Source organism: Castanea sativa, chromosome 9 (assembly GCF_040712315.1).
Source record: "Castanea sativa cultivar Marrone di Chiusa Pesio chromosome 9, ASM4071231v1".
Taxonomy (NCBI): domain Eukaryota; kingdom Viridiplantae; phylum Streptophyta; class Magnoliopsida; order Fagales; family Fagaceae; genus Castanea; species Castanea sativa.
Window position 1 is genome coordinate 9,465,172 of NC_134021.1, and position 15,876 is coordinate 9,481,047.

Consider the following 15,876-nt stretch of genomic DNA (forward strand, 5'->3'; position numbering starts at 1 on the left):
TTTCATGGAGATCGAGTGCCAAAACGTCACTATAGGCTCTTTAAAACGTCACTATAGGCTCCTTAAAACGCCATTATAGGGCTTAACTTGATTTTAAGAAAATCGAGTTTCAAAAGAAAGACATTTCCCTAATTAGTTTAAGAAAGGGGGTAACATGCTGATATTTTTTCGCGAAAAGGGCAAAAGCCCATTTTCGCCCTCATGTCACACATTTATTGCACTTAAACATTATCCCACCTAATACTCATTCACTAATCACAATTTGTCAACTCAAAAAATTATAAATAAAAATATATGAGAACAGTTTTTGGATTTTTATAATAGATATCCTAAGAGCATTCATTTAGGAAATACTTCAAGGATCTTTTTTATGATAAAGGGAAATTTTTTATTTTTTGATATTTTTTATATTTTCCATAAAAATTGTGGGGGGTAAGATTTATAAAATAAACAAATGGGTCGTGGGCTTGATCAATTGGTACCAGTTTGTTTTTGTCATTGGGCCCCTAAGCCCACGAGTCAGCCTATACTACGGACATCCGAGGAACCGTCCGAAGGTGAATGTCTCCTTGGATGGGCCCGGTGCACACCTTGGGATTTGCCAAGAAGATTAAAGGCAGATTTCTGGAAAAACTATTGGGTAAAAGGGGGATCCAAGTACCCTCTAGAGGCAACGGCTTGATAGAAATATCTGAGAAAAAAGCTACTACCTCCACATTAAAGACCCTGCACCTACCTCCATGGCCGCATTAATGGGGAAATGACCCCTGAACAGTAGAATTGAACTTTCCTGCTATTATTTAAAGACTTCAAGAAGGTGGTGGAAAGAAAAAAGCACCTAAGGATAAGATTTGTGAGGCACGTGGAGGTAGGAGGAAAGAAGAAGAATATTTAAGGAGAAGAGGGAAAAAAGAAAAAGGGGGAGATCAGTGAGTTAGCAAAAAAGAGCTAAGAATTGTAATTTTTGGCATAAAAGAGAAGCAATATACAAATCGTCCTCGGCTTACGTCCGAGAAGGTTCCCTTGTCATATTTGTTTATCATTTACAAAGATTGTGGCATTCTAGCCTGTTTATCAAGTTTCCAGCACCCCTAAACTAGATTTCAAATCCATACTCTACAAATCTTATTGTTTAAGGCTCATTAGGCCTGAGCCCACGTCTATCTTTGGGTCCAGGTGCAATTGTGCACTTACAATTGGCGCCGTCTGTGGGAATCTAGTGTTGAAGGAACTGGAACACCATGGCAGGCTTAGGCTCACACCATGCAGAATCTCAGGGATCACAACCTGAAGATCTTTTCGAACGTCTTGAGCGCCGAAGGGATCGAGAGGGAAGCGTTCACACTGTATATCTTGGAGCGAGTCACACCCGCGGTGGAGGCAGTGCCACCCATGAAGATGATGCTAAGGCTATGCAGAGGGAGCTAAACCACCTTAAGAAGAAGCTGCGCCGCGTCAAACGAAGGCGTGCTTCACCCCATCTGATCCTTCTTCTGGGGAATCTCGGGGAAGTAGTTACAGTTCAAGGTCGTGGTCGCCCCCCAGCAAAACTTCCTCTTGCGAGGAGGGTGACCTACTAGATTGCAGGCATAGGAAGCTCCCCTCTAGGGGCTTGGGGAACGACGCTATGAGCCGGGCGCTACACCAACTCTCCAAATCGCCATTCTCGCGTAGGATTGAGAATGGGAGGCGACCCAGGCGGTTCACTCAGCCCACCTTCACCATTTATAACGGCCGGACAGACCCGGTGGAACATGTAAGCCACTTTAATCAGAGAATGGCGGTGCATTCTCACAATGAGACCTTAATATGCAAAGTCTTCCCTTCTAGCTTGGGACCTGTTGCTATGAGATGGTTCAATGACCTAAAATCGGGGTCTGTCGGTTCGTTTGGGGAACTTACTAGAGCATTCGCGTCACAGTTTATTACATGCAGCAGAGTTCCTCGGCCGTTGGATTCACTTCTATCTATGGCCATGAGGGAGGGTGAGACGTTGAAAGCATACTCCGACAGGTATTGGGAGATGTTCAATGAGATAGACGGAGATTTTGACGAGGTGGCGATTAATACTTTTAAAGTGGACCTTCCCACTGATCATGATTTAAGGAAATCCTTGACCAAAAAGCCCGTACGGAGTGTACGTCGCCTCATGGACCGCATTGACGAGTACAAGAGGGTGGAAGAAGACCAATAGCAGGATAAGGGTAAGGCGAAGGTTATCCCGCAGGAGAAAAGGGATTTCAGGTAGGACAAATATCACAACAATAAGCCGAGGAGAGATTACTCCGGGCAGCTTGGCTCGGCAACTCCTCAAGCTGTTAATACTGTATTCCGAGAGCCAGTGCACCAGCTGCTGGAGAAAGTTCGTAAGGAACCTACTTCAGATGGCCTAGTAAGATGGCGGGGGACCCTGCGAAACGGAATCAGAATCTCTTTTGCCAAGACCACCAAGATGTGGGTCATATCACCGAGAATTGTCGGATCCTCTAGAACCACTTGGAGCAGCTCGTTAGCGAGGGGAAGTTGAAGCAGCACCTATACCAACCTAACGGGCAAGGCAGTTAGTCTGGCTCGAATAATCAGAAAAATAATTCATCTTGGCCGTCATTGGGAACGATAAACGTTATCTTCGCTGCACCTGGCAGGACCGGTTCATGTCCCACCAGAGTGATGGCAGTTTCACACTCCTAGGACGAGGAGGCAGGCGCAAAACCAAAGAGGCTGAGAGTGAATTTGCCCGTTTTGGGATTTTCAGAGCAGGACAAGGCTGGGACCATCCAACCCCATAATGACGCCTTGGTAGTCACTTTGAGGATAGGAAGTTACGACGTCCGGAGGGTGATGATTAACCAGGGCAGTGAGGGCCGTCGTGCCAGTTGCTTGAGGCAATGAGGTAATCGTCCTTCATGCCCTTGTTGGACTTAGGCAGACAGGAAATCAACCTAACCACGCTAGACCCCAACTTGATGTAATACCCTACATTCTTGAGTTTGTGGCATTCGTACATAAAGGCAACATCGTGCCATGTGAGGTTTAGGCCCATTTGCTCGTTTAGAGCATCCACACTACCCAAGACCCTAAACACATTTTGGTGCGTATTGGTCCGGGCATAACCTATAAGTGCGAAGGTATTCCCTAGTTACACTTCTCATAGGGAGAGTCATCCCACCTTCTATGAAGGCAATCATAGGGATGATTACCTCTCCCGTTTTCCTAGCACCACCTACAGCTTCTGCTGGGCAGTATTTTAGGCCTACATCACTGGGAATCTGGTATTTGGCCCTAAAACCTTCCATCCCAGCGGCGGTATCTACAAAGCACTTAAACCTACCCATCCAGGAGAAATGAAAAGGCGAGTTTTGAGGGGAAAAGCAGTAAAGAGTGGAGCCGAGGACAGAATCCGAGAAGAAAGGAGCAAAGAAAGCAAGAACTTACGAGATTTAGTTATGCGAGTCTCCACGAGTTTCTGGAGATAAAAGGCGATGACTGATACTTTGATGTGATTGAATTCTGGAGAAATGAATGAAGGCGTGGATTTCCAAGCGTTTTGACGTGCGGGAGGCGACCTCGAAATTGGATTTGTCCCGCTCATATTTTCAGGGGGCGACCTGGACCGTTAGATGTTCATCTCACCGTTGAACGTGGGGAACAGGGTGTAACTTGCGATCATAAATGCGCGCGTTTCGAGATTCAAAGCGCTAGACGACATTTTCTGGGAAACGAAAGGACCCCCACACGCGTGGCAATGTACAAAACGTGTGAGAGGTATTCTGGTTGGATCAAAACTCTATTTCTCTCCTCGGATGGGGGGAAAATAAAGTTTTGAGGGGCTATTATGGGGGGTAAAATTTATAAAATAAACAAATGGGTCGTGGGCTTGATCAATTGGTACCAGTTTGTTTTTGTCATTGGACCCCTAAGCCCACGAGTCAGCCTATACTACGAACATCCGAGGAACCGTCCGAGGATGAATGTCTCCTTGGATGGGCCCGGTGCACACCTTGGGATTTTCCAAGAAGATTAAAGGCAGAGTTCTGGAAAAACGATTGGGTAAGAGGGGGATCCAAGTACCCTCTAGAGGCAACGGCTTGATAGAAATATCTGATAAAAAGGTTGCTACCTCCACATTAAAGACCCTGCACCTACCTCCCTGGCCGCATTAATGGGGAAATGACCCCTGAACAGTAGAATTGAACTTTCCTGCTATTATTTAAAGACTTCAAGAAGGTGGTGGAAAGAAAAAAGCACCTAAGGATAAGATTTGTGAGACACGTGGAGGTAGGAGGAAAGAAGAAGAATATTTAAGGAGAAGAGGGAAAAAAGAAAAAGGGGGAGATCGGTGAGTTAGCAAAAAAGAGCTAAGAATTGTAATTTTTGGTATAAAAGAGAAGCAATATACAAATCGTCCTCGGCTTACGTCCGAGGAGATTCCCTTGTCATATTTGTTTATCATTTGCAAAGATTGTGGCATTCTAGCCTGCTTATCAAGTTTCCAGCACCCCTAAACTAGATTTCAAATCCACACTCTACAAATCTTATTGTTTAAGGCTCATTGGGTCTGAGCCCACGTCTATCTTTAGGTCCAGGTGCGATTGTGCACTTACAAAAATGATATCAAAACTTTCTCAAAATAGTTTATTAGCAATTACCCTGGTTCATTGTAATGTACCATTAATGTGATGTACATTACAATGATGTGACATTAAGGTTTTTGGTTTATTTTATATTTCTGACATTACCATAATTTAAAATTACAAAATATATTACATCATCTTATTTTCATAACCTTCCTAAATAATGTAATGTTATATTCTTGTATTAAGATTAAATTAATGTAATATTACGGCATAATGTAGCATTACGGCAAACCAAACCCCCCCAAGAGTAGCCGTAAACTGGAATTAGCTGTTTAGAGCTTAATGTTCTTATTTTTTTGCCAAAAGAATAAATGAACTTCGAAAAAAAAAAAAAGAAAAAAAAAAGAAGGTCATATCCTATATGTATAGTCTCGCTAGACTCTAGCGTGTGTTGAGGAGGTTCACACTATCGCTTCTGTTCCTCCACGATTTCAGCCAATTGTATATTCTTAACTTTGGAGACCAAATCTTCTGTCCCACTTTTCCTGCTTCACTCTATACTCCACCAATAAAAACTTGTCATGTGTTCACCTAAGTAATTAAATACTACTATTAATTAATAACAGCAGCATTAATAAGTCAATAATGATAGTATTTAATTACTTAGGTGAACACGTGGCAAGTTTTTATTGGTGGAGTATATAGTGGAGTAGGAAAAGTGAGACAGAAGATTTGGATTCTTAACTTTGAAGCGCTCTAGCTTGTCTTAATTCTTCCATTGATCCTTTGCTGACAACCTCTCATTGCAACTGAATTAGTCTTCAAACCTTTTACGAAAGTACTGGTAGGAGCTTTGATATCATCCAAATTCAATTGGCTTTGTAGACTCACAGGAAGTCTTTCATAAATCTCTAAGATGCCTCTACATAGCTCCTCTACAGCTTCTTGTATCTTTTCTTCAGGTTGATCTTCTTTTTCTCTGTTGTTGTTGATGGCGGTGCCACAGAAACTTGACTGTGATCAAAATATTGCGGCATGGCCATGTGGTAGTCGTTGCTCATATTGTATGTGGTAATAGGTTCTGAGGGTTGAGGCACTTGCAAAGACTGCGAGTCATGAATATTTTGCGGAGAGCTAATATTGTAGCTACCTATTGGTCTTGTGGGTTGAGGAAATTGAATTACCCCAGAATTCATTTTGTGACTTTGCATGGCTACGTAGCTGATGGTTGAGAAGATACTGTAACGACTCTAGATTTCAAAGATGTGGTGGTGGATTCTTTTGCTAAGTAATAGTTGATGAATTAGGTGAACTTTTTGGGAAAATTTTTTGTGATTATAAGGCAGTGGCCTCGGATTATATATATACACAGGAAGTCCTGGCCTAAGGAATTAGAACTTGTTTGACAAATCAAAGTTCAAACCAAACTTTTAAAAGTTTTGAGTCCAAAAGTCTCTAGCAAATAAAAGTATAGTCCAATTTTCAACGTTTCCAAGACAGAGTTCTAAATTATAGTACTTAGTACACCAGTACACGTATGAAGAAACTGTGATAAGTCTGCACCTTGCTTTCAGCTTTGGTATGATCTCGTTTGTTTTTATTCTTGTATGTGCTCTCAAAAAAAAACTTCGTAAAATATTGTAAGATATTAAATACGTTTAACATTCTTATAAAACAGATAAATAAAAATTTTTAAATACTTCTTCTATTGACGACAAAACCAAAATGATTTTCATAATCCAATTCAAATATTTGACGACAAAACACTTTAGTATTGTAATAGTTATAATAAGTTATAATAAGTTTAGTATTGTAATAGTTGAACTAATAATAAAATTCACCATCTATATTTATTATTATTATTATTATTTCTTTTTTGTAATTGACCTACTATCTATTATTTATATTAATTTTTGTAATGGATCACCCTAATTTTATAAGGCACAATACCAAATAGGAAAATGGATATATAACAGGTTTTAATTCACTCTATTAATTGGAAACCTTCTGACACGTCCTACTACATCAAAAACAACAATCAATCCTACGTCCTAAATTTTTAATTTCAACTATGAATCCTTAAAAATTTGGGCAAGACCAAGCACATGTAATATTTTTCTACCATTCTACTCTATTACTTAATTGACATTTTTTTTTTTTTACTACTTCTACTAAAGTTATTTATGATTTTCCTTTGTTAAAGTTGAAAAAGTGGACAATAGCAGCACGTGTGGAGTGAAGAAGAAAATTACAGAAAGTGGTAAAGGTGTTGCACATGCCAGTAAAAGAAGAAAGAAGAAATCAGTGACAGCTGTCTAGCCTTGACTGAGGGAAACACGTGTCAAGCATTGATTGGTTATACTGTTGAAAGTTTGTTAGTTTTTTATTTAGGCAGGAAACTTTGGCCTCTGTTTTCAATGTATATATAGTATAGGTGATAATTATTTTGTAACTGTTGTGTATATCAAAAGCATTTGGCTATCAATAAGATTTTTTTACTCTCTTCAAGAATCTATCTTTTTACATGGTATTAGAGCATTTTCTCTATGTTTTAGAGAATTTTCTTTCATTTTCTTAGTTTCCAAACAAAGCTTGCTGAGTGTTTCTTTCTCGTTCATGGCTTCTAATTCCACAAACAACACTCAATCTCAAACTACACATTCAATATCTTCTTCAAGTACAATAATGGTAGATGAATCTGCGAATAATCCTTTCTTTCTTCTAGCGAATGAGAATCCTGGTCTCATTCTCACATCACAACCTCTGACTGGCCTTGAGAATTATATGAGTTGGACAAGATCTGTGTTCTTGGCCTTGAGTGCCAAAAACAAGTTTGGATTCGTGAATGGATCAATTCCTGAGCTTGATCCATATTCTTCATTGTTCAATTCTTGGAGTAGGTGCAATACTACAGTGCTTTCATGGTTAACAAATTCACTTAGCATGGATTTGAAGGCAAGTGTTATGTACATCAACACTGCAAAGGATTTATGGATTGACCTCAAAGACAAGCTTTCTCAAGGCAACACTCCAAGGGTTTTTGAGCTTCAGAAGGAGATCTCTCATCTTTCACAAGGATCACTCTCAGTGAGTTCTTATTTCGCAAAATTTAAGACCTTGTGGGATGAAATTGACAATTATCAACCTTTCACAGTATGTACTTGTGAATCTAAGTCTTCTCAACTAGATGCTCAGCACAAGGAGCATGTATTTTGTTTTTTGATGGAGTTGAATGATAGTTATGGGAACATTATTAGTCAGATTTTGTTACTTGAGCCTTTTCCCTCTCTTAGCAAAGTGTGTTCCTTGATTTTGCAAGAAGAGAAAAGAAGAAGTATTGGTTATGGTTTCAACATGATTCCATCTGAAGATGTTGTTGTCTATGTATGTGAATAATAGCAAAGGTTTTCATGGTAATCAAGGTCATAATCATGGTGGAAAAGGGGGTAATTCTAAGAAAGACAGGCATGTATGTACTTACTGTGGTCTCATTGGTCATATAGCAGATAAATGCTATAAACTTCATGGTTATCCTCCAGGTTATAAACCAAAAGGAGGTAACAAGGCTATGGCAAATCAAGTTGCTGCAGTGCTGCCCTCAAGAAACTCTGGAAATTTTGGAGTGGATGTTTTTCCTTCACCAGTGAATCCTAGCTTCATGACTGCTAGTACTTTGCCTATTAGTGTTTTTGCCCAATGTTGGTGTTCAACCAAACATTGTTCCTGTCTCACAGAACCTTGTTGGTCATACTTTTGGGGGTTCTCATTTGCAAGCTAGTCCATAAGTTCCATTGTCTTAGGCCCAATGTGAGCAATTTCTCAACTTTCTGAAGAATTATATGGCTTCTGGATCAGGTCATGGTGCTCAGACTGCCCATCAGGTAGCTTCTGTCATGGCACCAAATCCTTCCATTCCACAAATCTCAACTTCTAACTCCACTTCACCTTCTTGCTCATCCAATTTTTCAGGTAATCCATATTGGATTCCACCTAATCTTTCTCATTTTATTTTTGTTGCACAAGTTGTTGATAGGCATGCATATAAATCTAATACTTGGATCATTGATATTGGAGAAACAGATCATATGGTTCATTCCATTACTCAATTCACTACTATTACTTCTATAGTCCAAACTTATGTCTATTTGCCAAATGGGGAACAATCTTTAGTCACACATGTAGGCACAGTGCAAGTTTCTTCCACACTTACTCTCACTTCTTTTAGTTTTAATTTGATATCTGTTAGCAAGCTCACCAAGAGCCTTTCTTGTTACCTCATTTTTCTTGACGATTGTTGTTTCATTCAAGACCTTGCTCAATGGAGCATGATTGGTCTGGGAAAGAAAAGAATGGATTGTTTCTACTGCAAGATTCAGATTCTAGAACCACTGCATCTGCTCTTGATGTTGTTGTTAGTCACATCTCTCCTTCAAACTTATGGCACAATAGATTAGGACATCCCTCTCATTCAAAAGTTCTTATGTTGAAGAAACTTGTACCTTTTGATGTTCCAAATAAAGCACCTTGTTGTGAAGTTTGTCATTTTTCAAAGCAAAAGAGGCTTCCTTTTGTTTCTACCACTCAAGTATCAACTAAATTAACCTTTTGATTTGATTCATTGTGACCTCTGGGGTCCTTTTTCTACTAGTACTATTGATGGCTTTAAGTACTTCCTGACAATTGTGGATGATTTTACTAGATGCACTTGGGTTTATCTTCTTAAACATAAGTCTAAAACTCAATATTTTCTTCTTCAATTTGCTTCTATGGTGGATACTCAATTCAATAGCAAAATTGAAACCATTAGAAGTGATAATGGTACTAAATTTTACTTAAAAGGTTTCTTTCACTCTCATGGCATCTTGCATAAATTATCATGTGTTGATACTTCTCAATAAAATGTTGTTGTTGAGAGAAAGCATCAACACATTCTTAATGTTGCAAGAGCTTTGAGGTTTCAATCCAAAGTTCATTTATGTTTCTGGGGTGATTGTGTCTTAACAGCAGTCTATTTAATCAACAGAATTCCCTCCAAAACATTGGGAAATAAGAGTCCTTATGAGCTTCTTTTTCATTCTCCACCTTCTTATGCTCATCTTAGATGTCTTGGTTGCTTGTGTTTCATTTCTACCTTACCTCATAATAGGAATAAATTTGCACCTAAGGCTAGAAAGTGTGTGTGTTCTTAGGCTATCCCTATGGCATAAAAGGTTATAAAGTTTTGGATCTTGAATCAAATTCTGTTCATATCTCTAGAAACATCATTTTCTTTGAGCATATCTTTCCAAATGTTTCTTCATCCCAACCTTCAGCTTCCTATCTAGATGATTTGGTCTTTCCCCATTATACCTCAAACACCACTTCATACTCCTCTTTACCATCAATTCCTCCTTTAGTTGCACCTTCCTCATCTCATTTGCCTCCTGAACCTAGTACAAACCTTCTAGGTACCTCCTCTACACCTTCTGCAGAACCCACTACTTCCATTGATTCAATTCCAAACATTTCAAATTCTGATCCTATTCCATCTACCCGTTCCTCACCTATTACACCTTTACCCTTCCTAAGAAGGTCCACTAGACCTCATAATCCTCCACCTTACCTTTCTAACTATTCTTGCAAGTCTGTCAGCACCAAGCCTGTTTCTGGTTTGCCTTATGAAATTTCAAACTGTTTAGATTACTCTTACCTTGGTCCTACCTTCCATTCCTTTATCATGGCAGTCAATACTACTCCATCAAAACTTGTCTCTAATTTCATCAAATACCTTCCTGATGGCACCATTAAAAGGTATAAGGCTCGTTTAGTTGCTAAGGGCTTCACACAAAATCATAGTTTGGATTATTCTAAGACATTTTCCTCAGTAGCTAAATTTGTGTTTGTTAGAATTGTGCTTTCTTTGGTTGTTGTGAAAGGGTGGTTTCTTCACCAAATGGATGTCAATAATTCATTTTTGCATGGTGATTTGGTTGAGGATGCCTATATGTGCTTACCACCTGACTTCCACCGCATGGGGGAGAACATGGTTTGCAAATTGAACAAGAGTCTTTATGGCCTTAAGCAGGCTTTAAGGCAATGATTTGAGAAATTCTCAAACACCATTTTGCAAATAGGATTTTTTCAATCTAAATTTGATTATTCTTTGTTCAGTCACACTCAAGGGTCTTCTTTTACAGTGCTTCTAGTGTATGTGGATGATATATTGCTCACTGGAAATAACCCTGCATGTGTTGACAGTTTAAAGAAGTTAGTTAATGACAAGTTCGGGTTGAAAGATCTTGGTTTATTAAGGTATTTCTTAGGCCTTGAGGTAACAAGAACTGATGAAGGCATAAGCTTGAACCAGATAAAGTATGCCCTTGAAATTTTGGACACTGGTTTCATTAGTTCTAAACCAGTAAAGTTTCCTAATGAGCAGAATTTAAGGCTTTCAAAATATGAAGGGAAGCCACTTGCAGATCCTAGTCAGTTCAGAAGGTTAATTGGAAGGCTGTTATACCTAACTTTAACAAGACCTGACATTACCTATATTGTGCATAGGTTAAGCTAGTTTGTTTCAATGCCAAGGGAACCTCACTTGCTTGCAGCTCATAGAGTGCTTCAATACATAAAAAGGTCACCAGGAAAGGGAATTTTCTTTTCCAATAACTCTGATTTGCATATTAAATCATTTTGTGATGCAAACTGGCTGGATGTCCTGACACAAGAAGATCATTGACAGGTTATGTAGTCTATTTGGGAGAATCCTTGATATCATGGAGATCAAAGAAGCAAGGGGTGGTCTCAAGGTCCTCAATAGAAGCTGAGTATAAAGCAATGGCTAGTGTAGCATGTGAGATAACTTGGGTGCTTCAATTACTCAAAGACTTGAAGATTGAACATCTTAAACCAGCTATGTTATTTTCGCTCTGTTTGTTTCGAAGTAAAATATTTTACAAGTAAAAATTTTACAGTAAAATATTTTACAAGTAAAAAATTTTACAGTAAAATATTTTCAGTAAAACATTTTCAGGTGTTTGGATTAACCTAAACAATTGAAAATGAAATCAAAAATCAGCCACCACCAACCACCACTAGATGCAAGCACAATCCACCACCAACTGTACTAAATGCAGATTGGGGAAAAAAAAAAAACCATCATTGATGTTGCCACCAAAATCCAATGTTGAAAGCCTGAGACAACCATCCAAATCACCGCAGTAGCCACCACCCACAGCACTGCAACAAAGAGGCGAAAAAAATCCAAGATCAATGATTAATGAAAACTCACCCTAATCAGCTACCACCCACAACACTGCAACAACAAGAAGAATAAAAATCCAAGATCAATTATTAATGAAAATCCACGCCAATCAGCCACCATCAACATCGGAACCCACCACCTACACAACACCATTGAACAAACGAATCATCCATCACCCAGCCACCAAAACCCAAAACTAAACCCACCTACCAAACTCAAAACCAAACCCACCATCGTTGACCCACCAATCCAGATCTGAGAGATGCAGCCAGGAAAAGATTAGGAACATGAGGAAGAGTGTAGAGGGAACAGAGAGATACAGAAACCCAAATCAACGATCTGCACTGCATTTACTGCCAAAACCTCTATGCTAGAGACATCGACGTCGAATGCCTCAATGCTCATCAGTAGAAGTCCCAATGGACTACCAGAGTAAAAAGAAGAGACAGCAGGGATAACTGAGAAGGCCAGAAGGGAGAGTAGTTGTGAGAAAGGGAGAGATAGCGTGAGAGGGACTAAGGTTAAAGGTAGTGAAAGTATCGGACAAAGCATCAGGTAAAAGTGAGGAGAGCAAATGTAAATTACCAAAATTTTAAGTGTAAAATATTTTACACAAATTTGCCTAACTTGATTTAATTGACTGAAAATATTTTACTTTTGACTAAATATTTTGCTGCAAAATAAATACTGTAAAATGAGAAAATATTTTCCTGAAAATATTTTACATCGAAACAAATGAAGTGTTTGTGACAATCAAGCAGCATTGTATATAACTATCAATCCAGTCTTCCATGAGAGAACCAAACATATTGAATAGATTGCCACTTAGTTAGAGACAAATTTTTGAAAGAGATGATTAAGACTTTTCATGTCACCACAAATGTTCAAGTGGCTGACATTTTTACTAAAGCTTTGGGTTTTAGTTCTTTCACAAGACTGTTAGAAAAGCTGGGATTGAAAGACATCTTTGTGCCAAGACAATTGAAGGGAAATGCTTCACTTCAAGTCACTGATCTCATAGCTCAGGACTTGAGAGGAGTGTTAAAGTTGAAGAAGTGGACAATAGCAGCATGTGTGGAGTGAAGAAGAAAATAACAAAAAGTGGCAAGGTGTTGCACATGCCAGTAATAGAAGAAAGAAGAAATCAGTGATAGTTGTCTAGCATAGACTGAGGGAAACACGTGTCAAGCATTGATTGGTTGTATTGTTGATTTTTTTTTTTTTTTATACACTGTTGAAAGTTTGTTAGTTAGTTATTTAGGCGAGAAACTTTGGCCTCTGTTTTTAGTGTATATATAGTATAGGTGATAATTATTTTGTAACTATATTGTATATCAGAAGCTTTTGGCTATCAATAAGATTTTTCTACTCTCTTCAAGAATCTCTCTTTTAAAATCCTCTACTCACACTTTTTAGTGAACATTAATTAATGGTTCTCCTCTAAATATTACCAAACCATTTCAATCAATTCTTTTTTATCTTTGCATCAAATAGGGCAATCACCCTAATCTCTAAACTAATTTCCTCATTTTAAATCTTGTCATTCCGTATATTTTTTAATAATACATCCTAATATTCTAATTTCAACTACATACCTTTAATAAATTTGTTATTTTTTAACCCAACATTCAATATTATAGAATTTAATCGATCTTAGAGCATCAGCATTGATGATGCCAAAAATTTAGTAATTTGGTACCACAAAAATTTATTTTATTTATTTTACCACCCCACTTTACAAAATGTCCAATATCAGCTGTTTTATTTTAGCATTCAACACAATAAAATAATATATCTATTACAATAAACAACCACCACCACCACCAATACAATAAAATAATATATATTTTAATTAATATATATATATATATATTTATATTTACCATCTTATCTACAGTGCATAGTTATCTTTGGCTGTGTACTATGGTTCAACAGCAAAAAAGTATGGCTTTACTCCACTCATGCATTAGCCTTTTGTTCCACTTTTGTTATACTAATGCACAGCACTCTTTGAACCTTTTTGCAAGAGTGCTGTGCATTAGTATTGGTGAAGGCAAATAGTTCCTTTCTTTTCACACAAGCAATGGATGACCTTTCTTTTTCTTTTTTTTTTTATGAACACAATAGATGACCTTTCCACTGAAATCACATGCACGCTTTCTATTTCCTTTTTGTACACAAGTAGTCACAACTGCAACAGCAAAAAAAAAAAAAAGATGGATTGGGTGGGGGTCTTCGAGCCTTTTTGCAAGAGTGCTGTGCATTAGTATTGGTGGAGGCAAATAGTTCCTTTCTTTTCACACAAGCAATGGACGACCTTTCTTTTATTTTTTATGAACACAATAGATGAGCTTTCTACTGCAATCACATGCACGTTTTCTATTTCCTTTTTGTACACAAGTAGTCACAACTGCCAGTCTAAGTCGAGCTAGCTTGAATGAATAATATCTGGACGGATCAAACGCTGAATATTCAATGGAAATGACTGGGAAAATCTCCACCGAATTCAAGGAAACCATCACCCTTACCTGCGCGCATCTTATACGGCTGTGTGTGTCCAGCGCAGGATTGCTGGGAAATTAACAATGTTTGTTTGGTTGGTTGGAAAAGTTAGAATGTTATTTTTTGTTTGGTAAAGAAAAGGTTTGATTTTGAATGTTAGATAGCCTAACTTGCTGGATTTGGTGAAAAAGTTAATGCTATATATGCGATTTGATCATCATTTTAAGATCTGCATATAATATTTCAGAACCAAGCTATCGCAAATGGTGGGTGTCACTGTCATCGAGTGAGAACAGAGGATGCTAAAATGAATACCGAAGGAAAAGAAGAACACCCAAAACATTAATTTATTAAGAAAAATGTTGAACAATAGTGTTAGTATATCACAATCAGATAGATTGATATTTTTGACGAAAATCAAGGAATTTTGATTGTTCTTGAATTTTTTTAGTCCAATTAAGGGATTTTCTAGAATCAACAACCCATACATATCCTATTTTTGGTTCAAAATAATAGGTCAAACTCAGGTGCAGTTCATTATTTCTATTTGAATTCAAACATTTAGGTTTTTTTTAAAATTTAAATATCCTTCAACATGATAACATTATTCTTTTTTTTTATATATATATATACAAAATAGAAACTCTACTCTAACTTAATCTAAATGTATATATGTATGAAACTCCTTCTTAAAGACTTGAACCCCAACTCTTACCCCTCACATCCCACAAGCACTTATACTTGTGAAGTAACTATTGCACTAAGGGTGCATGGTGGTCATTATTCTTATTTTATTGATAAATGTAACTAAGTATTTAAATTTAATTGAGAAATCTAATGTACTTCGTTGAAAGTATTGTGTACTTAATTTTTACCCCACAATAATATATTCCTTTGTCCTAAATTTTTAGTCATCTATTGTATAATTTTATGCATAATTTTATACTATAAAAACTTAAAACTTAAATATTTGATTAATAACATAGTTATTGATTTTTGTTGTTTTCTAGAAGTTTTGCAAGCATGGAAGATATAAGAAGAAAATGTAATTTAATAGTGAATTTGTCAAAATTCACATCTAATAAAAAAATATTGAGTGACGTTATAGTCATAGGCTACAACTAAGTTTGTTGTCAAACTTGGTCTTATGGTTCTCTTCAAAAAGTCAATATGTATAATATTTATAAATTTACTAACTTACCTTTTATTTTATTAAAAAAAAATACCTCTCTTTTATTATTACCTTTTAATTTATTAAAAACTACAATACCTCTCTTTTATTATTACCTTTTAATTTATTAAAAAATACAATACCTCTCTTGTATTATAGTTTAAATTAAGTACGGTAATTTTGGAAACTTTGTACCTTCTTATTTGAAAAACAATATATTATATGATATTCCCTTAAAAAGTTCAATTTTCTAAATTGGCTAACAAAACAGATGAAGTACAATTATAAAATCGTAAAGATATAGTCACTAAGAACTTTCTTTTTAGACATAGGCCATGAGACTGAATCATTTAAATCTCCTTGCTTAAACTCTCAATTTTTCC

General features: G+C 37.3%; 1 protein-coding gene across 1 annotated transcript; it reads left to right on the top strand.

The window, feature by feature from the left end:
• Positions 1-7,262: 7,262 nt before the first annotated feature.
• Positions 7,263-12,903, top strand: LOC142608719 (uncharacterized). Its single transcript, XM_075780409.1, has 6 exons — positions 7,263-7,784; positions 7,948-8,275; positions 8,433-8,988; positions 9,834-10,649; positions 10,728-11,054; positions 12,744-12,903. The coding sequence occupies exons 1-6, from the start codon at positions 7,263-7,265 to the stop codon at positions 12,901-12,903; spliced, it is 2,709 nt and encodes a 902-aa protein (XP_075636524.1).
• Positions 12,904-15,876: the final 2,973 nt, after the last annotated feature.

Bases quoted from the DNA above. Each gene is read 5' to 3' on its own strand.
- LOC142608719 (XM_075780409.1), top strand. From the start codon at position 7,263: ATGGTAGATGAATCTGCGAATAATCCTTTCTTTCTTCTAGCGAATGAG. The intron at 7,785-7,947 runs GTATTTTGTTTT...TTCCATCTGAAG, and splicing joins ATGCTCAGCACAAGGAGCAT to ATGTTGTTGTCTATGTATGT. The intron at 11,055-12,743 runs GTTAATTGGAAG...TTTGGGTTTTAG, and splicing joins GATCCTAGTCAGTTCAGAAG to TTCTTTCACAAGACTGTTAG.